General features: G+C 38.6%; 1 protein-coding gene across 1 annotated transcript; it reads left to right on the forward strand.

The window, feature by feature from the left end:
- The first annotated feature begins 6,198 nt into the window (after positions 1-6,198).
- LOC147605790 (uncharacterized) lies at positions 6,199-7,138 on the forward strand. Its single transcript, XM_086793327.1, has one exon. The coding sequence runs from the start codon at positions 6,277-6,279 to the stop codon at positions 7,060-7,062; it is 786 nt and encodes a 261-aa protein (XP_086649453.1). The 5' UTR covers positions 6,199-6,276; the 3' UTR covers positions 7,063-7,138.
- Positions 7,139-24,168: the final 17,030 nt, after the last annotated feature.

The following is a 24,168-nucleotide window of genomic DNA, read 5'->3' on the forward strand; positions in this document are numbered from 1 at the left end:
CAATTGAGAGAAATATGAAAGAAGGAAAAATCTAGCTCTGTGAAAGGGGCCTCAGCTTTTGTGGGGTTGACCCTAATAGCCTTGGACCCAAGAAAGATAATCTTGAACTAGAGGTAAAAAACTTTTCCACATAAGCTTTTACCTAATGGTGCCGGGACCACCAAGCTTTTACCTAATGGTGCCGGGACCACCAAGTGCTCCAGAGCACTTTAAAAATCACTAAAATATGTTTTGCCCCGGGACCACCAAGTGCTCTCCAGAGCACTTTAAAAATCACAGATATCTTTTAGGGAGTTACAAAGAACCCTGAAAAGCACTTTAAAATGCACTTTGGGTTATGAAAGGCACTTAAAATAGCTTTGGGGGTGATACAAAGCACCTAAAAACGCTTTTTGTGTGCTTTTTAGGTTATGAAAAGCACTTAAAATAGCTTTGTGGGTGATACAAAGCACATGAAAATTATTTTTGTGTGTTGCAAGTAACTTTCAAAGCATTTAAAGTGCTTTCTAGATGATGCAAAGCACTTTAAATGCTTTATGTGTTTATAAGTGCTTTCTGGGTTCTCCAAAGTACTTTTAAAGCACTTGAAGCACTTTGCCCTTAAAAGTTTTGGAAAGCACTTGAAAGTGGTTTTGGAAAACACTTTTTGAAAGCACTTTTGTAAAGCACTTTTTGAAAACACTTTTTGAAAGCACTTTTTGAAAACACTTTTTGAAAACACTTTTTGAAGACAAGTGCAGAACGGAAGCTCGTGGCTTGAGAGAGAGAGAGAGAGAGAGAGAGAGAGAGAGAGAGAGAGAGAGAGAGAGAGAGAGAGAGAGAGAGAGAGAGAGAGAGAGAGAGAGAGAAGTTGAACTCCCCCCTTTGCACCTGGTACACCACAAAATTCAAGAAAGAGATAATGCAAAAAGTGAGTCCACAAGGGTTGAACCAAAAAGATCTTAGTCTAATTGATTATCGCCATTTTGCAATATGGCTCTCATGTAGTTATGTAGGAAAGAAACCACTTGAGCTTTCAGGCCTTGTTGGCATATTCTCCTCCACATGCTTAAAGTATCCTTCCAAGGCACAAGCTCAATGTTTACAACTTTCACTTACATTTACATGTAGTAACATCATATTTCCAACACCCCCTCTCAATGCCTACATGATGAATGGAGAGCATTGGATAAATATTACATTGATTATAGGGAAAAGACTTTATAGGACTAGGCTTTTACAAGGATAGCATTTAAAAAAAATGAAAATGGAGGTATAATAGAAAAAACCACACTTTAGTCCACCTTGATGAGTTTGCCACCACCTCTTCATGACATGCCTTCCATGTAGGCTTTGATGGATTTTGGTATGTATGCTTCTCTAGTTGTATAGAGGACCATGTGACCAGCATATGAAAGCATGTAAACCGTGCACATATTGTTCGATGCTCCATGGTTGTCATGCATCCTAAACATCAATGTATCTGCCTCATCACATACATAGATAGTTACATGACTTCATAGGAATAGGAAGGTCTTACCAATGCCATCAATAGTGACATGGCAATGTCTAATCCTTCACAAGAGATATGTCATGTGTATGAGGATACAATGCTAAAACCATGTGCTGGAGAGTGATTTTAACACATAATCACTAATGTGGATAAATATTAAGCTTAATGCATGGTAGAGAAAATATAATGTGGGAGCTCACAATGCCTCAAAACTGATAAAGAAATAGCAGAGTGCTCTACTAATGACCATAAATAGCAGAGTGCTCTACTAATGACCATAAATAGCATATGAAAATGACCATAAATAACATATGAAAATGACCACATGAAAACCTCAAAATGGTTATGTGGCCAAAGGCTTGATGGCTTTGTTGAAGAACTCCTTCACACCACAAATGAAGGATTTTAAAATACTCCACATGTCGATGTAGATCTCAAGAGCTATGTAGGCCATCGAGATATCATGGCAATTTGCACACACTTTGAAAATACATGTGACAAAATCTAAGAAGCTCATGGAGCGACTAGAAGATTCATGGCCTCCAAGCATACAAGCATGACCATGAATATGAAACCTCCCCACCTTTGTGAAATAATCAATAGCATGTGAACAAGTCTCTGATTTAAAAAAGGATTAGCAGGGAGCCATAGGGCTTGTTTGCTTCTTTTACATAGAGAGCCACTCTTTGTCAAGTAGAAGAAGTATGTCATTTCTTCACCAAATACTCTTCGGAGGGGTTCATTGGGAAGCTTGAGCTGAGGGCTTTGACATGATGGTGGTGATTTTTTACCATGAAGATTTGCTTATGGAAAAAGAAAAATTGTAGCAGAAGGAAGAAAGCAGAGAGACTCTTGCTAAAACAATCAGTGCAGCTTCAATTCACCATCAAAAATTGCAAGGGCTATACCAATGAAAAGCCCTCGACTAAGGCTTTGTGTCAATACCACTTTTATATGCAGTATGGTGAAGCACATAGAAATTTACAACAAGCACACAGGAGGCTTGCCTACTTAATCAGGGGACCTACTTACTTTTCCTAGCACATAAGGGGGTTGCTTGCTTAAGCACACAGGGGGCTGCTTGCTTGAGCACACAAGGTGGAGCTACTCCCGATTCCGTCCAAATCAAAGCAAGATGAGAAGGGGGTTATGAAGGCATTGTAAAAGCAATGAAATACCTTCTTTTCCTCCTTGATGGCTCAATTTGTTGATTCTCTAGAGATCTCTTCTCCTCATGAGCTTGTCCTCGTCTTGACAGGTATTGGGCCTCGTCTCCAGTTGAACACCACACCTCAATGACACACCAAATCTTCCCTTTCAATGCTATGATACCATGATAAAATGTTGAGAAGATGAGTCCACAATGATAAAATGTTGAGAAGATGAGTCCACAATGGAAGAGAGAGAGAGAGAGAGAGGGAGAGAGAGAGAGAGGTTGAATGCTACCTTTGCACCCTGTACACCACAAAAAACAAGAAAGAGATAATGCACAAAGTGAGGCTACAAGGGCTGAGCCAAAAAGATCTTAGTCTAAATAATTATTGCCATTTTACAATATGGCTCTCATGTAGTTATATAGGAAACCACTTGAGCCTTCAGGCCTTGTTGGCATATTATCCTCCACATGCTTAAAGTATCCTTCCAAGCCACAAGCTCAATGTTTACAACTGTCAGTTACATTTACATGTAGTTGTAACATCATATTTCCAACATAAAGTACTTTAAGAGCTTGCAAAAAGCACTTGAAGTACTTTAGTAGAGTACTTCAGAAAGAACTTTAAATAAGAAGGGAAAGAGATGATGATGTTCTTACCCATGTATGACTTCCTTTTCCTTCCTAGCTTCCTTTGCTTTTTGCTCAGCTCCTTCGCTTAAACGAGGCTCTAATACTATGAAAATATCGGGGGAGGAGAGAGATCTTGAGCTCTTGCAAGCACACACACACTCACAAAACAATGGATAACATACACATAAAGATGGAAGGCTGAAATCTTCTTCTTCTTCTTACTCTCAAAAGAAGGCTACAAAAGATAAGTGAAAACCCGACATAAGTACTAGAGTACTATGTACAAGTGGTCCATAATGTGAACACAATAAATAGATAGGCTAGCAAGATAAGTATCCCAGAACTCAGTGGGTGGACTATGTAGGTGTAGTCCAACTATAAAATCACTGGCGAAGATCTATCGTGTCAGCTACCAAATGCGCCAGTGATATAAATGTGGAATGTGATTGAGGCATGTCGGAGTGTCAACTCAGGTTTAGAACATGCTATTAGGTGGGATGGCAAGATAAGTATCCCATAACTCGAAGGGTGGAGTATGTAGATGTAGTCCAGTTGTAGAACCACTCATGATGATCTATTGTGATGGCTACCAAACACGCCAGTGATATAAATGTGGAACGTCACCGAGGTACGTCGTGGGTGTCCACTCTAGTTGAGCTTGGCATCTCAGCATCTCTCTCTCTCTCTCTCTCTCTCTCTCTCTCTCTCTCTCTCTCTCACACACACACACACACACACACACACACACACACACACACACACGTACACAAACACAATAATAAAAAGCTAAATAGGTATAGAAAATAAGGTTTATATTCTCCACTTTTTTAAAATAAAAAATAGTTATAAAACATAAAAATTAAATATTTTTAGTAATTAAATTAATTTATTATTTAAAAAAATAAGTATTATTTCTTTTAAAAACTTAATTTAAATCTTTATCTATACTTTATTACAATACAGTAGCTCTTTATGTCCCTCACCTACAATACAGTAGCTCTTTATGTCCCTCACCTACATAATCAAAGTTCCATGCAAGTCACTAAAGCAATCACTCTCTTGTTAACAAGACCTTCCCATTTGAAAACATAAGAAACAACATGTCTCACTCATAACTTTGTGTAGAAGAAACTCTCAAAGTTCCATGTATTGATCAAAGGGAATAGTGCCAAAATTGTAAAATTTTCCCAAAATTCTCTTCTTTTAAATAACTACATTATTGCAAGAGTGTCAAATACTTCTCCATTGTATCTATTTTCAACAAAAGTGTTTAAACTCCAACGCTACCGAGTTTTCCATCAATGTATATAGAAAATGTACGTAGGTGAAGTTCTGAAGGCACCATCAAATAAAGCATTACTCGTGATGACTTTGGCATGCCTATGTATATCTTAATTTCTTCTCATTATAAGTGTTGTGGATTGGACCTCACAAGTTTATAAAGATTAATGATCTTCCAAGCAAAACATGCAGAGGCGATCATAATAGGTTATCTCCAATTTGCATATGTTGTGTTCGTGAGATTGTTTGGTAGTATGTTTATAAGAATTAGTAGGAAGTTTGTAAATGTCACACATTCGTGCCTTCATATGCATGCACATGTGTGCATAGGGATGGGTATGTGTGTGTGTGTGTGTGTGTGTGAGAGAGAGAGAGAGAGAGAGAGAGAGAGAGAGAGATCATTGAAAAATTACTTGCCACGTTAGTAGGTGTTGCATTCTCAACTTAGTTGATCATTGATTAAGATAAAGGGGTCAATTTTTGTATGCTACCCATTTTGGAAAATGCCCTCACTATATTAAAGACTAAAAGGCTTTGACTTTTTTCATAACAAGGTTCCAATCACGCACAAAATTGAAGGTGGTAATAGCTTCTCATTGGATGGAAAGCTAAAATCAACATAATGTTTTTGATGTCCTTGAGTTAGAGGTTGTACTAATGTCCATGTTCACTGTTCACTTTTCAATGTCCATGTTCAGTGTTCACTTTTCAACCCTAAAGATCTCTAATAAAAATTATAAAAGAATCTAGGTATCAAAGGGAAAAGTGCTCATATATTTGAATTTTGAATTTGATGAAGAAAAGTTTTTTTTTTTGTTCATGGTGTCCATAATACATATACTAGTGCTTACACCTAAAAAGGAGGATTAAACCAAATTTTATTGTCCTAAATAATGTAAAAGTTAAAGGATATTCAAGTGTAAAAATGTATGGAAGCAAAGGTTACAATGATTAGAAGATTCCAAGCTGTATTCTACAACATGAAGGAACATCATGGACTCACAAAAGCACACTTCATTATGTTGTCTAAAGTACTTGTGTGTGAATATTATCTAGAGATCTATGTACATAGTTCTAGATGTTCAACGTTACTCTCAAGGATTGAATATATGCTTGTGGGAAAAGCAATGAAGTATTTATTTCTTACTAAGTTGCAAAGGCAATATTTCTTTTCCATCTATGAAAGAGCAAAGTAAAAAATTTAAGGCCAACTTTTCAAAGGCTCACCAACCTTCCAAAGTGAAAAATGTAAGGGCAACTTTCCAAAGGCTCCCCTACCTTCCAAGAATGGACTCCACTTCCACTTCGAAACAATTCATATTTTTCGCAACAAAATTTGAGTGTACCAAAGTGGAGTTTTCTAGTTAGTGTGGGAAGGTAGATTACTCCATCGGCTCACAACCAACCCCCGTCACGTAACTCACTGGCATTGAACCCGGGCCTTGATAATGGGTACCAAACGTTCTACCATTAGACTAGGGCACCGTGGGCTAAAGTGGAGTTTTCTCGAATTGGCCCTTTGACTTTTAAGGTTCAATTTGATGGAAAATAAAAAAGTATTGTAAGGGGGGTTTTGGTCCATGTTGTCTTTGTGGAGAACGATTCAACACGCCTACAAAAGAAGGAGAGTCGTGTACGAACGTGTTTATTTTTCGCCCATGGCGCAGAGATGAGGGGATTCAGAGCTGTGATATACTTGAATTTAAGGTGAAGGAACATGGCCTCAGAAAGCACAGCTTCAGTCGAAGCTCCCCTGAATAGAGCGATCACTTTATACGGCGAATTCCGTAGCGGCCATGGCGGTTTCTCGCCGGCCTATATTGCCGTGATAGGTATTGTAGCGGCTGCGTTGCTTCTGGTGGGTTACTATTACACTGTAGTGGTCAAGTTCAACTGCAACAATACAGCTAGGCAGAATGATGATGAAGAAGAAGGGATAATTACAGCAGCTATTGTATTGCCTGAGTTGGACACAGGTAGGGCTGGTTTGGATGAAGTAGCTATTCAAGCACTTCCTACACGCAGGTATTCTTCTACCTCGATGCTGCAAGGCGACTGCGCAGTCTGCCTGGGTGGTTTCGAAAACGAAGAGCTTCTTCGTTTGCTGCCCACCTGCAACCACGCATTCCATGTATCCTGCATCGATACGTGGCTGCTTTCCCGCTCGGATTGCCCCCTGTGTCGTGCTGAGGTGATTGTAGAACCCGATCAGCACAACCCTTGTGGTGTGGGCGGAGCACCAGGAGTTCTTGTGGTGGAGAACAGTCGATGCTCCGATCAGGCCGATTCAATCCCATATAATAATACCTTCAACTTGCCAATGCCAATTGAGCAGAAACTGAGCGCGCTGAGATGCCTCTCTTTGAACCGCACAGTCATGAATTTTGGAAGAGAGAAGACTAAGGCCGAAGATATGGAGTCGTCCCTCAAGCCTTGGATACACAGATCAAGCTCTTGGGGTTCCTGCAGCAGAACACCCTCGGAATTCTATTCCAAGTTGTAAGAACCCCAAACCCCGGCAAGATGCCAGCCTGTAAATGCGCTATTATTTGTTATTATTTGAGATACAATTTCATGTCTTTGTATTATATTTGGACTATTCTCAAAGGGCTTGCAGGATATCATAGCCGTCCATTTAGGCTATGACCACGGTCCTCGTCGGGAGTTCGATATTTGAAAACCTTACATTTTACGCGTATTTCTAAAACTCCTTACTATGTATGAATTTTGGTCCTACAAATGTACCCGCTTTTGTTTACAATTCTTGAAAACATCTCTAGTAATTTTTTTATAGATATACTAGTGTCGTGTCACCCATCTTCGCGAGACAAATTAACCCATCTCTCCCCCCTCCCCCCTTTCTCTCTCTCTCTCTCTCAACACACACACACACACACACACCCCACATTTTAATCTCCCATTATCTCCCTCTTCCTCCCCCCCTCTCTCTCTCTCTCTCTCTCCCTGATCACGGAGCTCCCACCTATTTGTCCTCTCTCCCCTACTGATCAGTGCTCAACTCACTAAACACACACACACACACACATTTTAATCTCCCTTTCTCTCCCCCTCCCCCCTCCTCCTCCTCCCCCCCGTCCCCCCCTCTCTATGTGAGAAAATCGCAAAGACAAATGTGAGAAGATTTCAAAGATGAATCAAAGTACCTGATAGGTGGACTTATTATAGCAACCATGCTTAGGTACATTATTTTTTAAATCAATAATGTGATGTCAATTGAAGAGCCTACTACATTTGAAGATGCATGTGGTAATTTTCACTAGATGCAAACAATGGAAGAAGAGCATGATGCATTGAATGCAGAACAACACTTGGAAATTGGTACCTAAAGCTATGAGAAACTCATCATTACAGGCAACTCATGGTACTTTGGAAAGGTATAAGACAAGGTTAGTTACTAAAGAATCATCTCAAACTCATTGTTACTCCTTTTCTGTGCACTTTTTGTAATCCCTTATACCTTAGATTAGATATTTCACATTGTATATGGCCAAAGGCACACCTTTGTTATGAAAGCCGACCATATAAGGCTTATATAAGAAAAGAGACTATGTTATGGGCACCCTATAAGTGTGGGTGGTCGGGCAAAGCCCACATATATAAGGGTGTGTAAGGTCACTTTACAATCTATTCTTGAGCTTAATCTTGGGAGCTCCTTCCTTCTTGCTTGGCACCCCATAAGTCTGGGTGGTCGAGAAAAGCCCACATATAGAAGGGTGTGTAAGATCACTTTTGATAAGTCTGGGTGGTCGAGAAAAGCCCACATATAGAAGGGTGTGTAATAAATACAATCTACTATTGAGGGTGTGTGAGATCACTTTTGATAATACAATCTACTATTGAGCTCAAGCTTGGGATCTCCTTCCTTCTTGCTTGTCTTGTTCTCTTCTTAACTCTTTCATGTTTATGTTTGTCTTTGGCTATGGAATCTTGTAGAGTTGCTTCCATGTTTTTGTTCGTCTTTGGCTATGGAATCTTGTAGAGTTGCTTGCTTGCATGTGTGAGTGATTGAGTGTGTGTGTGGGCTTCTTGCTTGAGAATAGCTAGATATAGAGTATGAGTGTGTGTGTGAGAGAGAGACGGAGTGAGTAGAGAGGAAGCTTGCTAGATTCTCTCTCTTGTATGATTGGATTACCAAAGTCCAAGCATTGGGTAGGTAGAGCTTGAGGGCTCGACCACCCTTGAGGTTTCCATTCTTGTGAGCAACGCATTGTCATGACTTTAGATGGCTTTGTACTCCTTGGTGTTGACATGCTTGTTGTGAGACTACAACTTCTCTACGCACTCATAGTATTTATTATGTTGAAACTTTCAATCATACGATTAAAATGAGCTAGTTGTATGAGTTAACTCCTCCATTTGGAGACATCAGTGCTCGAAAAAATGGTATTCTGCTGTATTTTTTCTAGCCAAAATTAAGAAAAATTGACTGAGATTTTAAATAGTCCTTATTTTAAGGAATAATTTATCATGTACTTTAGTAAAAAAACTTGTTGAGATAGCGACCTCAACTAGTACAATGGACATTCATGACCCACTGGTGGGAGACAGCTTCTGCACCTATGCCATTGGCATGGCTGGTGAGATTATGGTTGAGGACAACAGGCTATGCGATAGACACTTTGGAGTACTAGAGTTATGGCATAGTTAGAGAGCCAGCTCATGTAGTTAGGTTTACACTATGGGTGGACCATTGTATGTTATAGTAGAAGAGTACTTTCCCTTATAGTATGTACTCTTATCTCTTTATGTTAATGGTTGTAAAGAAGAGAAGAAAATTCAACCATCCATCTCTCTCTTATGTTTTTCTCTCTCTTGTCTATGTGTGTTTACTTACAACAAGGAACTCAAGCTTTCTCTCTCCCCTACATTCTCTTTATGGTATGAGAGCTTCGATTTGTGTGTTGAGATCTAAGGAGGCAAGCAAGGAAGCGGTACATGGGTAAGGGTATTTCCATCTCTTTCCATCTTTGATTTTGGAGCAATAACTTCGGTAGCTTCTATGAGATCTATAGGTAGATAGGAAAGTCATTGTCTCAGACTGAGACATCTTCCTAGGTGAAGGAAGAAGACCATTTTTGTGGAATTAACATAGTTAACTCCCTTTTTGTACGTTTTTATATGATTCGAGCACGTTTCAAGCCCCATTTTAACTCTACAAGTTTTCTGTAACACTTTGTGAAGTGTCAATTTTGACTATATATGCCCAATTTTTGGTTTGGTGCAAAGATGCAACATAAATTTGGTTGCAAGATGGTCTGTGCAGAGAATCTGAGTGTTAAAGGTGGTGCTGGTAGGGATATATGTGTATGTGATTTGTTTACATACAGTGGCATTTTAATGGGTTTACAATACCATTATAGAAGGTTACAGATTTATTACGTTATAATAGGTTTTTAGTACCATTGTAGAAGGTTACAGATTTGCTGCAAGTGAATAAGCCGTTTTGCAAGCACTATTTGGTAAGTAGTAAAGATGTATGACACTCATAGATTGTGAGTGAGAAGCTCGATAAGAATAACTTCTAGAAATGGAAGTTTAGGATGATCAATTTCCTTATGGGAAAAGGATATTGGGAGTTCATCACAGGTGATGAAAAGGAGCCGAAGATTGCTGAAGAAAGTTTGACCCCTCAGCAAAGTGTAGGCATATAAAGCATGGCATGAAAAGGCCACAAATGTGATATATTGCTTGTCTGTCAGTGTGACAGATTCTATGATTATGCCTATACAAGATGCACAAATGCCTAAGGAGGCTTGGGATACCTTGGTGAATATGTACAATACACACCCAAGCTTGGAAGATGCAACTAAAGTAGGAGCTGCATAACGTGACTAGAGAAAAGCTAAGTATAAATGATTACTCAATGAAGGTTAAAGGGCTTACAAATGCCCTTGCTTATATTGGATTACCAGTAGATGATGATGATATGGTGTTTGTGATCTTGAATGGTCTTGGAAAAGAATACAACCGAGAGAGAGAGTTGAGTAAGAGAGGTATAGAGAGTTAAAGAGAGAGGATGATTGGAGTTCAGAGTTCAGTGTTCGAGATAACTTTTCTAATTTTTAGGAATTGATTTCTCTTCTCATACTACATGAGGACATGAATATTTAGGAGAGTTTCATCCTCCAGAAACTCGAATGAGCAAGCCTTCTCTTGAGGCGGAGGCCATTTTGGAAATAGAAATCATGGGCAACAATAACAATAGGATTCAAATGTATAAACAAGTGGAAGAGGTCACTCTAGAGGCAACAGGAGCTAGAGGGGCTGAAGTGTTTGGCAAAGAAATCAGAGTACAAATAACATTGGGACAACTAGGGGGGGCAGATGGCAAAGGACTTCTATAAAAAGTAGAATGGTATTAAAAGTGAAAAGTTACAGCAAGGCAACTATGCATTATTCTTATTTAAAATGCAAAATGATATTAAAAGAAAAAATTTACAGCAAGGCAACTATGAAATAGGGTGGGTGATGATAGAAGTAACTAGCTGTTTGTGATATAGCATATGCTCAGTTCCATAATAGGAGATGTGTCAAGATCTAGGGATGTTTAATATGTGGATTATGGCACCTCTAACCACATGCCTAATCATGGTGAGTGGTTCAAAGACGCAGAAAAAAGAAAAGCCAGATTATGTAGAAAAACAGGTGATGATAGTATGCATCTCATTGTGCATGTAGGAAAAAGAAAAGCCAGGTTATGTAGAAACAGGTGATGATAGTATGCATCTCATTGTGCATGTTAGTAAAGTGCCATTATCTATGCAGGATGGCAAAAATGAAGTACTTTATAGTAGATGTACTTTATGTTACAAATATTAGAATCTGTTGGACAGATGGTTGAGCAGGGTTTGTAAGTGAGGTTTAATCCTGAAGGATGTTTTATGGAAGACTTCAAAAATCAGTGTTGCTTGGTTGCAAAGGGTAACATAAATGGTAGGATGTTTATATTGGATGTGAACATGCATGAACCATGTTTGTGTACAAGACAAGTCTCACTATAGATATTGACATATGGCACAAGCACATTGGCCATGTGAATATATAGCGACTAAATTCTATGTATGCCAAAAATATTGTTGGCAAGTTTACCAAACTTTAAGGTTGATAAGTATGTGAAGGATGCTAGCTTGGTAAGTAGGCCAAACATGCTTTCTTGCATGAAAAGCATGTAAGTGTAAGGCCATTGGATGTTATACATTTGGATTGACCAAGATTGCAAAAATTAAAGATTCTAGGTATTATGTTACATTCATTGATCACACTAGGAAAGTATGGGTTTATTTCATGAAGGAGAAAAGTGAGGTATTTGATCGCTTTTATAGATTTAAAGCCTTGGTCGAGAAGGAAAAAAGACATGCAAAAAATGCATGAGATGAGATGATAGGGGAGATTATTTCTCCAACGAGTTCAATGATTTCTTCAGAAATCAGGGAATGGCAAGACACAATTTACATGCACGTATACTCCACAACAAAATGGTGTTATAGAAAGGAAAAACATACATATTACAAAAGTGGCACATGCCTTGATGTCTGAAAAGATAATGCTAGATTATTTTTGGGCAGAAGCAGTAGCATACAACTACTATGTACATTATGAACAAGACCCCCAACTACAGCTATTCATGGTATAATGCTTGAATAAAAGTTTACATGCATAAAATCAGATATGCACCCAGAGCATGGTCAAAAAAGATTGGGGAGTATCTTCTTACCATTGGATTTTAGACATAAAATGTAAATTTTTTTCTTTAGGTGAAAAAGAGAAATAGAGGGATCACGCTATTAGTTATTTATGTGGATTACTTAATTATCATTGGTGATAGTGATGCTGATATACATGATGTTAGGAGGCTTTTGAAGCAGAAATTTGAGATAAAGGATTTGGATGAACTATGGTATTTCTTGGGCATAGAGGTGGTGAGATCACCTCATGGCATTTCATTTATTACAAATGCAGTATGGCTTAGACATGTTATCCACGTATGGTAGGACAAGTTATAAGCCTATTTCACTGCCATTGGAGTATAACATGACAAAGCTTTCCATAGATACAGGTGAGCTTTTAGAGGACCCCACTATGTATAGTTGCATAGTGGATATCTTGATCTACATGACCATTACTAGGCCAGCTACTATTGGACTTATGAATCAATTTATGTAGGCCCCTAGGTAGGCACAATTGAATGTGGCTATATGGATTCTCGTGTATATAAAGTCCACATTGATTATAGAATTTTCTATGAGGCTGGTATAGAGGTACAACTACATGGGTACACAGATGCTAATTGGGTTGGTAGTGTCATAGACACTAGATCTACCAGTGGCTTTATATTTTCATTTAGGAGTGTTGCTATGAGCTGGAGTAGTAAGAAACAGTTGACAACTGCCTTGTCAAGTAAAGAGGCAGAGTACGTGGTATTAAGAGACTAAGGTTATGTAGAAGAGTGAGAGAAGGGTGTGAGTGTGCATGGACTTAAGGTCCACTAGCTCACCTATTTAAAGGTGGAGCTATGAGGCATTTTGTATGAGAGCAAGGCCTAGTTGTATGTATAAGCAACTTAATAAGCAAGATATTATTCTTGTATTTTGTGAGTCTCTCCTCTCCACACATTTTGTATGAGAGCAAGGCCTAGTTGTATGTATAAGCAACTTAATAAGCAAGATATTATTCTTGTATTTTGTGAGTCTCTCCTCTCCACACACTTGATCTAGCATGAGCACCACGTTTTCTCAACATGGTATCAGAGCCACGTTATTTGAACCACTTGTAGTGTAGATTAGGTCAAAAATATCCATTTTTTGCTTATCCTTCTTGTGTGGAGCTCAACCCTCTTCCATTGGAGGCCTTCTACCAGCTTGTATAGAGGAGGCAACATCGTGGGGAGATCTCAGCTAAGGAAATGAAGAAAACCTCTGGGCGGATGATTTCATATAGCCAATGTCCTCGATTAATTCGGCGCTGTTGCGGCATTTGCTTCTGAGTGCGCCATCTTCTGTTTTCTATTTCGCTGGTCATACAACCATAGCCTGGCTATAGACCACCATTAGAGATGGGCTCTTAGGGCTATTGTAGCCGAATGAGTGGAGAAGCCACAGCTCTATTTTGAGCTTCAATCGTCCATGCATTCGCTTGGCTGGAAGCAAAAGACCAGGCGGGGGTTCATCTTCAACTTCAAGCTCTCCATTAAAGCTTCATTTTGGAGGTTTTTCTTGCTCATATCATCACCCCCTTGCTTTAATCACTCAAATGGTATTGTGAATGCTTGTAGCTGATCTCTTTCTTGATTTTGAAGAGCCCCCATCCACATGAGGTAGCCATAAGCCTCATGCTCAACAAGCTTCAACATCAACATCAATTTTTAAGCTTTCAAAGTGATTCAAAGTGAGCTTTTAAGCACTAATTGTGTTGTTTAACACTAATTAAGTTGTTAATCTAGCAAAGGGAGGTTATTATAAAGTTTTTTTAAACACTAATAGTGTTATTAAACACTAATAGTGTTATTAAACACTAATAGTATTATTAAACACTAATGGTGAACTAATCACCAAAATAAGTGTTATTTTACACTAAAAATATGCTTTTTAGCACTAATTGTATTCTATACACACTAATGGTAATATTAATCATCAACCAAAGTGTTGCCTAACACTAAGGTGGTCTTAACCATCAAAAGAGGAGGTCATTTATTAAGAAGGCTCTTCTTCATCAACATGGAGGCCGGGCACACACCATAAGTGCCACATTTAAGTCTTCATCGTCAAACCGCTTCTTCCAAAGAGAAATGGTGCAACCATGAACCAATTGTCTTCATCTCATGAGTCAAAGAGATTGAAGAATTCTGGTTTTTTCATCATCAAACTCAGATTTTTGAGTGGTTTTAAAGTTGAACACATGTACACTAAGTGTTCATCTTCAATGTTTATGTGTTTTTAAACCCTTGAGGCTCTTATTTGTAAAAGACATAGGCAAGTCATAAGCCATATGTTCTCGTTTCCCAAGCCCAATTCATTCCACTGCATATTCTGCACTTTCATCGTATAAGATGAGTTGTAAGGTTGAGCATAGAATCCCTAAATGCTCTGCCTTATCGGTTGTCATGATTTTAAGCATCTTTTGGCATTACTTTTGTAAGAGACATTGGCAACATTATGAGCCATGTCCTCTCCTTCTTGAGCCAAAAATGATAAACCTTATTTGTTTGAGTATTTTCCTCAACCAATTACTCATTAAGCTTTTAACTTCAAGCCCTAAAGGGTATCATTGAACCAACATGCATAAAAGCTATTGTAATTGTGGAGTAGACACTGCCCTTGACCAATGCATAAGGCAAGTGGTAAGACCCTCCCTTTCCCTTCCCCATTTAAATCTACCTCATAACCCATGGAGGAGATATGGCATTCAAGGAAGCATAAAGCATGTTGGAGGACCATCTAAAAGCAAACCACTTAAGCAATGGTGGCAGCCTCCTTATGATCATTGTGTGAGAATGGTCAAGGTGGAAAGCATATGGTGGAAGCAATGGCATGGATGTCTAAAACATGTCATCTACAAGAAGTCAAGCAAACACAAAGAGTGGGGTGCACCATCATTGAGGTGTACATCTTCATCGACAACAAATAAAGACTTAGATGGCATCAATGTAATAGCCTCTAAGGCTCTAGAAATAAAGTTGTAAATCCTAGATAACCACACCTATATTCCAAGCCTTGTACGCCTAATGTTATAAAGGCATCCTATGTCCAATACCACCCATTCCATTCTTTCATAATTGGTATTGAGGGGGGGTATTAAGAGACCAAGGTTATGTAGAAGGGTGAGAGAAGGGTGTGAGTGTGAATGGACTTAAGGTCCACTAGCTCACCTATTTAAAGGTGGAGCTCTGAGGCATTTTGTATGAGAGCAAGGCCTAGTTGTATGTATAAGCAACTTAATAAGCAAGATATTATTCTTGTATTTTGTGAGTCTCTCCTCTCCACACACTTGATCTAGCATGAGCACCACGTTTTCTCAACACGTGGGTGATGTTATGGTAGCTTAGTTTTAGAAGCTACTTGATGATATGGGTAAGCCCATGGATAGGGCCATTGGTCATTTATTATGAGGGAGAAGGTTCTAGAAGGTGATGTAGATCTAGTATATATTAGCACATGGATTACATCTTCATGAATGCATTAGGAATAGAGAAGCTCCACAAGTTTAGGAGCTTACTTAAAGTGCAATCTATAGAGTTGAGTATTGAGATATCGAGCTTAACTAGTGTTGCTCACATTGATGACTTGCCTAGATGATAGCTTCCACACTTATGCCATTGGAATGGCTGGTGAGATTATGATTGACATTTTGCTAGTGAAATAACATGTTATGTGAGAGCAGCCACTTTAGAGTATTAGAGTTATAGCATAGTTATAGCACTAGCTCATGTAGTTGGGTTCACACTATAAAGAGTAGAAGAGTACTTTTCATTATAGTATATACTCTTATCTCTTATATTCTTATAGCACCATCTCATGTAGTTAGGTTTACACTATGGAGGACTGACCATTATATGTTATATTAGGAGAGTACTTTTCCTTAGTAGATGCTCTTATCTCTTTATGTTAATGGCTAAGAGAAGAGAAGAAGATAGAAGAAAATTCATCCACCTCTCTCTTGTGTGTGTGTTTGCAACACAACAACAAATGAGGGTGTAGCAACAAAAATAGCAGCACTTTTATAACTAAAAGAGTAGGGAGGTGTCGAGTCCATTTTGTTGCTAAAAAAGCTACTATTTTTGCTACAACGGGTTGCTAAGTTACGAAATTGAGCAACAAAAGAACTACGTGGAAACAAAAAGCTAGGACGAACTACTGGGAAGTGTGCACAAGACTCCCCAACTATGTTTTTAAATTAAAAGAGAGTCACAATTTTGTGATACAAACATAAATATGAAAAAGACATAGAGTGGGAAAAATGCAAGTGAGACCAATATGTATTATATTTTATGAATTCTTGGGCCTTTGGCCATGTATACAAAAAATAAATCAAAGAAAAGGAGGCTAATCGGAATCCTCATCGGATTCCTAGTGCTTGTCATTATCATCTTCATCCTCCTCTTCACTTCCTTCTTCCACTTCATGCTCGTTATCTCTTCCTCTTTTCCTTCATCCTACATACATACAAACAAGAGAAAGGTAAGTGTAATAAAAAAAAAGACAATTAGATATAAATAAGAGAAGGGATGTTTCATTTCTTACCTCGTCTTCTTAAGTCCCCAAAATGGACTCGTCTAAGCGTATGCCTCGCGTACACATCCACGCCCATTATTATGAACGGGGGGCTCTATAGCCATAGTCGTACTCCTCCTTTGTTGGGTCATGCCCAACAACCTCCCTCTATAAAAAACAATTAAGAAAATATACAATTAGTTAAAGGAAACAATATAGCACAAAACAAAATGAAAGAGGAGAAGGAAATGAGAACGAGCAATAAAAGAGGACTTTCCTCCCGAGCCAAAGTGTGAAGCCCTCACTTCCATAGTCCGAAAGCATTCGCGACGACTACTTGTTGTTGAAAAGCACGTGGGTGCTTTCTCACGAGGCTTTGCGCATGCCTCCACTCCTGCTCTACGAGCAAACACTAGGATTTTATAAATTGTTCTTTGCTGCTCTCTTGATGTTTTCTCTCCTACTAGAGAGCAAAAGATTTATTCTTCTCTTCATCCACTCCTCTAAGAAGCAAAGGCCTGCATGATGTGGGATGGCAAAATCTACCTTGAGCACATCAATGCCATATTGCTTTGAGAGAGCTCGTCTTGTGCTTTCCACTTTTTAAAGGAGTTCATGAACTCCAAGTTAGCAAAGTACATGCATGCAGTTCATGACTTGCTGCCCTCGTGCATCCATCACGAGGGCACCATCGATGTCCACGTTGTATGGTGGGTGCGTGGATCAATGGTGGAACCGGTCTCCTAAGGGCTGGCTCATAATGATCAAATGAAGAGCCGCTTGTTGGGGAGACAACTCAGGAGACCTACAGCTGCTTTCGCCAAAGAAAAAGCAGCCTGCTCCCCCCCACTAGCACATCTACTACCCCCTCCAAATGACTCTGTATTATGCCATCGGGGTGAAGATGGACGTGAGGGAGCGGGGGTGGGTCTAGTCGACGTAGGTGTTGTAGGATCATCTCACAACCATACCGTGATGGGCCTGCACCACTCGGACCCGAGTCACTCAGACCTGGTCCACTCGTACTTGCGCCTATCATCACAACAAAGGAGTAGACTATCCCATGGAGATGACTAGCCATGGGGTAAATTGCCCATATGACATCAATTGGCCCAATGGTAAGGTGGCATACATATAAGATTAAGCGATAAGACTTACAAAATGCATAAAGGGTAAACTTTATGTATCTGAAAAGATTTTGTTAAACCATACCTATGTCTAAGTGAACTATGTCCAAGCCTGCAACCCATATCGTTCATTGATGATAGAGAGTAGATTTGTGACATCTGGGTCCTCGGATGGGTCAAAATCGACATTGCCTATACATACAACCCAACCCAAATACATGCATATTCATAAAGGCCTTATACATAAAGCTCTATGCATAAATCTCTACGCATAGAGCCTTATACGCATAAAGCCTATACATAGAGCCTTATGCATAAATCTCTATGCATAGAGCCTACACATAGAGTCTTATGTATAAAGCTCAATGCATAGACCTTATGCATAGAGCCTTATGCATAAAGCCTATGCATAGAGTCTTAAGTAGAAATATCTATGCATAGAGCCTTATACATAAAGCCTTACACATAGAGTCTACATATAGAGCCATATGCATAGAGCCTGTGCATGCATAGAGCCTTATACATAGAGCCTTATGCATAAAGTCCTGCGCATAGAGCCTGCGCATAGAGCCTACGCATAGAATCCTATGCATAGAGCCCTATACATAGAGCCTTATGCATAGATCTTGCAAGAGCCTATGCATAGAGGTAAACCTAAGCTAAACCTAAACCCAACACACCCAAGGGTGCAATAAAGGAAAAACTTGCATAAAGCAATTAAAAAGTAAAAGAGATCTTACCTTTTTTCTATGAAGCCAAAAGAGAGAATTAGTACAAGAGCTACAAAACAAAAGAGGCAACAAAATAAGAATGCTCTAACACAAGAATGCTTGAAGCTTAAACAAAAGAGGCAACATGTGATATTATAACTTTATTGACACCTTCTAGAATATTTGTTAGACAAGTAAGGTGGATAGTGCCCCTTTTGGATAATAGCTTCTAAGTACTTTCCATAGGCTCCTCACTGTTAAAGCCAAAAGGCAACTTCTCTTTTACAAGATAAAGATAGTGGAAAGATCGAGGGCTCCACCTCCACTATAACCACCTACTCGCGGATAACCACTCTTAACTTGACTTAACCAAAATTCTAGATGGCTTATAATAATGCCCCATATCTCTATGCATAGAGCCTTATGCATTAAGCTCTATGCATAAGCTTCCATAAGGCTTATGCTATAGGCCTTATGCACTATGGTAAACCCTAAACTTGGCACCCAAGGGTGAAATAAATATGAACTTGCATTAATGAATACATAAATAAGAGAGCTTATCTCGACAATGTCAAGCCAAAGGAGGGGACAACAATGCAAGACCTACAAAACATAACATGAAAAAAAGTGATAAGTAACACATTTATGAGAAAATCTCTATGCATGATGATCTATATGAATGCATGCATAGAGCATATGTATGCTCTCATATGTGAGAGGATCCCACTTCACAATAATTTCTTGGCCTCCTTACATTAGCATGCAAAATCACTTCTCTAACATAAGGAGGTCTAGCAAGCATTGTGATGACTATGTCTATACACATGTAAACTATATGAGTAGAGAGAATACCTTATGAATAGAAAAAGAGAGCATTTATTCATATATGCTATATGCATAAGAGAGTATAAAAATTCAAAAAGCTTATACTCTCCATCTATGCATAGCACTCCATATCAAAAAAGCATGAAGCCTTATGTATAAGGCTTATGCATAAGCTCTATGCATAAGGCTTATACATAAGCCTTGTTCATAAGCCTTATACATAAAGCTATGCAAGCTTAAATGCATAAGGCTTATGTAAGACTTATGCATAATAAGGCTTACATAGAATCTTATGCATAAAACTTGCATAAGGCTATGCAATATATATGCTCTATGCTTAAACCTTATGCATAAACGCTTTATTCATAGAGCTTATACATAACCTTGTACTCAAGCTATATGCATAAGCCTTATGCATAAGCTCTATACATAATCTCTATGCATGAACTTCAAAAAGGCTATGCATAGAGCTTGCCCAGAAGCATCTGAAAGAGCTAGCAAGAAGCCTATGCATAGAGCTCTATGCATAGAGCTTGCATAAGGCTTATGCATAAGCTCTATGTGAGAAGACTATGCATAAGCTTTATGCGAGAAGCCTATGCATAGTGCTTATGCATAGAGCTTGCATAACGCTTATTCATAAGCTCTATGCAAGAAGCCTATGCCTAGAGATCTATGCATTAAGCTCTATACATAAAGCCTATGCATAAATCTTATGCATAAGTCTTATGCATACACTCTATGTATAGAGCTCTATGCATATAGAGATTATGCATAAGCTCTATGCATAGAGCTTGCATAAAGCTTATGCATAAGCTTAGGCAATGTTGAATATTGTAACAAGATCTAGAGAGTGAGATGGAGCTTTGATAGTTGGAAGAAGAGATGGAAATTGTTGTGGTGGCAGAGACAGATCCCAAGGAGATTTCAAGTTTTTTTGGGGAGGATTGGCGTGTGGCACTTCCTATTGGCGTGTGGCACTTCCTATTGGATCTAAATTTCTTCAAAAAAATATTTCTAGTGGAATTTGTCCCAAGTGCAGGTCTGCATTAAAGGATGGTAAACATGGAGTGTCTAGCCCATGAAAGGAGCTTAGGGCAGCAGGATTAAAAAATGGGTTGAGAAATGTTTGGGAATTCAGGGTTACTGGGGGGATTAGATTCTTGGAAAATGGGCCTTTAATGATGAAAATGCAGGGTTACTATTTAACATAATCATAGCATGTTACTTGAGGGAAATATGGATCACTAGGAATGCTATTATTTTTCAGAATAATGTATCCCTTGTTGGTATTGACATGATAGATGTAATGCATAAATATGTTTTCATGTGCTAGTCTATAAGTAATTTGAATAAGTTTAGAGGAGATGGGCTGGATCAACTTCTACTGAATCTACACAAGAGCATTCCCTGAATTATGCCTTACTCTTGAGGGGGGGGGATCAACCCTTGGTTTATATTTTGCATGTGAAGTTTTGTAAAGGCTAAAAAAGCAGACTTCCCATATTTGGGCCCAAAACTAGAAGATGGTATCTCAAAGAAAAGAAGATTGATTACACTTTTCGTGCATTCATAAAGATCCCAGTGGGAACCACGCCTATAGTAAAAATCTAGTCAAAGAAAGGGGGCAGTTTGGAAAATAAATCCTTAAGGGGATGCACCACTGAGGCAATGACAGAGGCTCGCATATGTTGGGATACTAGATCTCTTGGGAGTAGTCTAGTTTTTTGTTGGAGGAGGAGAGGTGGTCTTTGCTTTGTGAACTTTTAAATGAAGTGAAGTGTGAAAAATAGAGGACTATAGGAAATTTCTATTTTAAATGACTTAAAAGTGTACTTAACTTTTTAGAATATATATAAATGTTTACTATTGGTCCCAAAAAAAAACTTATGCAAGAAGCCTATGCATAGAGCTCTATGCGTAGAGCTTATGCATAATCTCTATGCAGAGAGCTTGCATAAGGCTTATACATAAGCTCTGTGCAAGAAGCCTATGTATAGAGATCTATACATAACGCTTATGCATAAGCTCTATGCACAAGAAGCCTATACATACCATAAACTCGGCACCCAAGGGTGCAAAACAAAAAAGTAAACAAAGTAATTAGCATAACATGAAGAACTAATGCACATGTAATACAAAACCATAAAAGCCAAAAACCCTAAAGAGCCATAAAAACATAATTGTAAAAGGGGGCTCTCACCTCAAAGAGCTAGAGTTGTGAGTTATTGACTTGAATACACCTACAAAATAGCAAACAAGATAAATCAAAAAGTTAGTATACTTCATTTTAACATATTAGCAAGCAAGAGACTATAAGTGAAAGAGGACAAAGAGAAGAAGAGGAAAAAAGGGTGAGTGAAAGCTAGTGGTTTATGTTGCCCTGACCTTAACTTTTACATAGAAAGCAAAATGCAGAGCTTTGATGGAGAGATCTCCCCATTAAAGCTCTCTATTAGCACTCTTATGCATAGAGTTATGGTTAGGAAAAAGAAATGGAAAGAGAGGGGAAGGGAGAAAGGGAAAGGAAAGAGAGGGGAAGAGAAAGAAAAGCTCACATAAGCTATGTTAAAGCTTTCCATGGAAGCTTAGAAAACAAGAAAGCAGTGAAGCTTTCCATGAAAGCTTGGCATGAAAGCTTGGTAGAAATAAAGAAAGAGGAGAGACACTTACCTTGGAGAGGGAGAGAGCTTTTATGGAAGAGGTGGAAGAACTTGGTGGGAGGAAGTGATGTTGAAGCCATCATCCTAGCATGTGCAACAAAGAGAGGTAGTGTTGCACCCAATAGCTCACTAGTGAGCAGAGTGCTCATTCTAACCACCTTCCATGTCATGAGCACCACCTTGGTACTACACGGGTGAATATGGTGGGCTATAACCACCAGAGTAGCCGTTGCCAAGATCAAGATCAAGAAGATCAAGATTAAAAGCATTGTGCAAGGCGAGCAGCAGGAGCACTAGCTGAAGGTTGCAGAAGTTCATGCTACTGATAGTCACAACTAGTATGATGTGAACCATGCTATGGTCATAGTTCTTAGGGAGGTTTTAGTCATGTGTCGGGTTGTTGCAAGATCAGGGTATCCAGTTTTATCCAGTTTATGCTGGACTGGGACAATGCTTGGAGAGCAAATTTTGGGGGGCAAGGTACTTAAAATGAGATCAAGCAAATAATAGAAAATATGCTTACCCTTAAATTAACCCAATATAACTTAAATTAATATAAATTAGTCTAATTAATCAAAATTAATCAAAAATATGATGAAATGATAAACAAATGATCTTTCCATACTTAGAGTGATCCAATTTATTTTTCCATAGATGCACCATTATAAGTACAATAGTCCCTATAGGTTTTAGATGATTCACATCAAAAATGTAATTTTACTAATTAGATTATTGATATTTGCTGGCCTTCTGATAGTCTGGAAGAATTTTGAAAAAGAGATCATTAAAAATCCAACCATTGGATTTGCAATTTTTACTAACCACCACATTCTACTAATGTCTTAGTATCTACCCACTCTTTTGATCTACAAGATTGAGGATTTTAAGTGGTAGCTATTGTGGGTACAAAAAGTGGCGTATATTATAACACTTTAAAGACCTTGAAATATTTAAAGAAAATAGACATATATCTTAAAATTTTCTCAAAAAATCAAGTTAAGCTCCATATTATGTGAAGAACTAAGGTACAAAGTGGGAATCTCATATGAGTTTATATGTAAAAGATATTAGCATTTTATGGAATCAGTTTAAATTTGGGACAAGGTGTATACATTGACTTTGTACCTAAGAAAATGAGGACTTTTGACTGTCTAATGCTTAATCAAATTATGCAACTATATTACCAACTTTGAATATGATGTTCCAACAAAAGAACTTGAAACGAAATTCCTTCATTTACTAGGAGAGATTAGCTACTAAAGGTAAACAAATGTCTGTTTTTTTATTGTTTACAGGGTGCCTGAGTGGACAAAACTAGGCACCCTGATCTTGCAACCACCTTGTCGAGCAATTTCTCTCTGTAGTGAACTTATACTAATTATGGAAGTAATACATTTATCAAAGAGAAATGTTGCTACTCACTTTATCTCTGTGTACTCTCAACAATGTGCTGAATGTTGTGTCTCTGTTTTAAAGAAACATGTTGTGTGCAAGAGAGAGAGTGCAGCTCCGCTGTGGAAAACTCCCCACCGAGGGAAACCTCCACCATAACTAGGCCGGGAATCTTTCCTTTTGGGAAAAATCACAGGCAAAGGAGAAAAATCTCCGCTGAGTAGCATTCTATATTTCAAGTTGAGGAAATCTTGAAAAAAGAAAGTTTTGGTTCTACACAAACTATGTTAGAAATAAGTGCCCAAAAAAAGTATACGGGAAGCCATAACATATTATGGAGAACATTTCACCACACAATTCAACCAGCAAAAATGGATTCAAGCATACCTTCCGGCATGATTGTGAACCTAAGAATGGAGAAAAGTAATGCTTTCCAAGAAACCCTCTAGGAAGCTCGCAGCTGCTGCTTCTGCTGGCAGTGTCTCACACCGTTCCAACCAAGAAGATAGTGCGGAAACTTCTACAAATCCACATGAGCAAGAGGGAGTGTCAGGGTTCAATAATAATTTGGACCAAAAAAAGGAGTGCCAAGAGCTAGAAGCTGTGCATAGTCCAGGTCCAAGAAGCCTAAGAAGGGTGGAGCAACAAAATCTGGGAGAACAATC

Source organism: Cibotium barometz, chromosome 59 (genome assembly GCF_041138505.1).
Source record: "Cibotium barometz isolate CiBa-2024 chromosome 59, ASM4113850v1, whole genome shotgun sequence".
Taxonomy (NCBI): domain Eukaryota; kingdom Viridiplantae; phylum Streptophyta; class Polypodiopsida; order Cyatheales; family Cibotiaceae; genus Cibotium; species Cibotium barometz.

Coding starts and splice junctions, on each gene's coding strand:
- LOC147605790 (XM_086793327.1), top strand. CDS start 6,277: ATGGCCTCAGAAAGCACAGCTTCAGTCGAAGCTCCCCTGAATAGAGCG.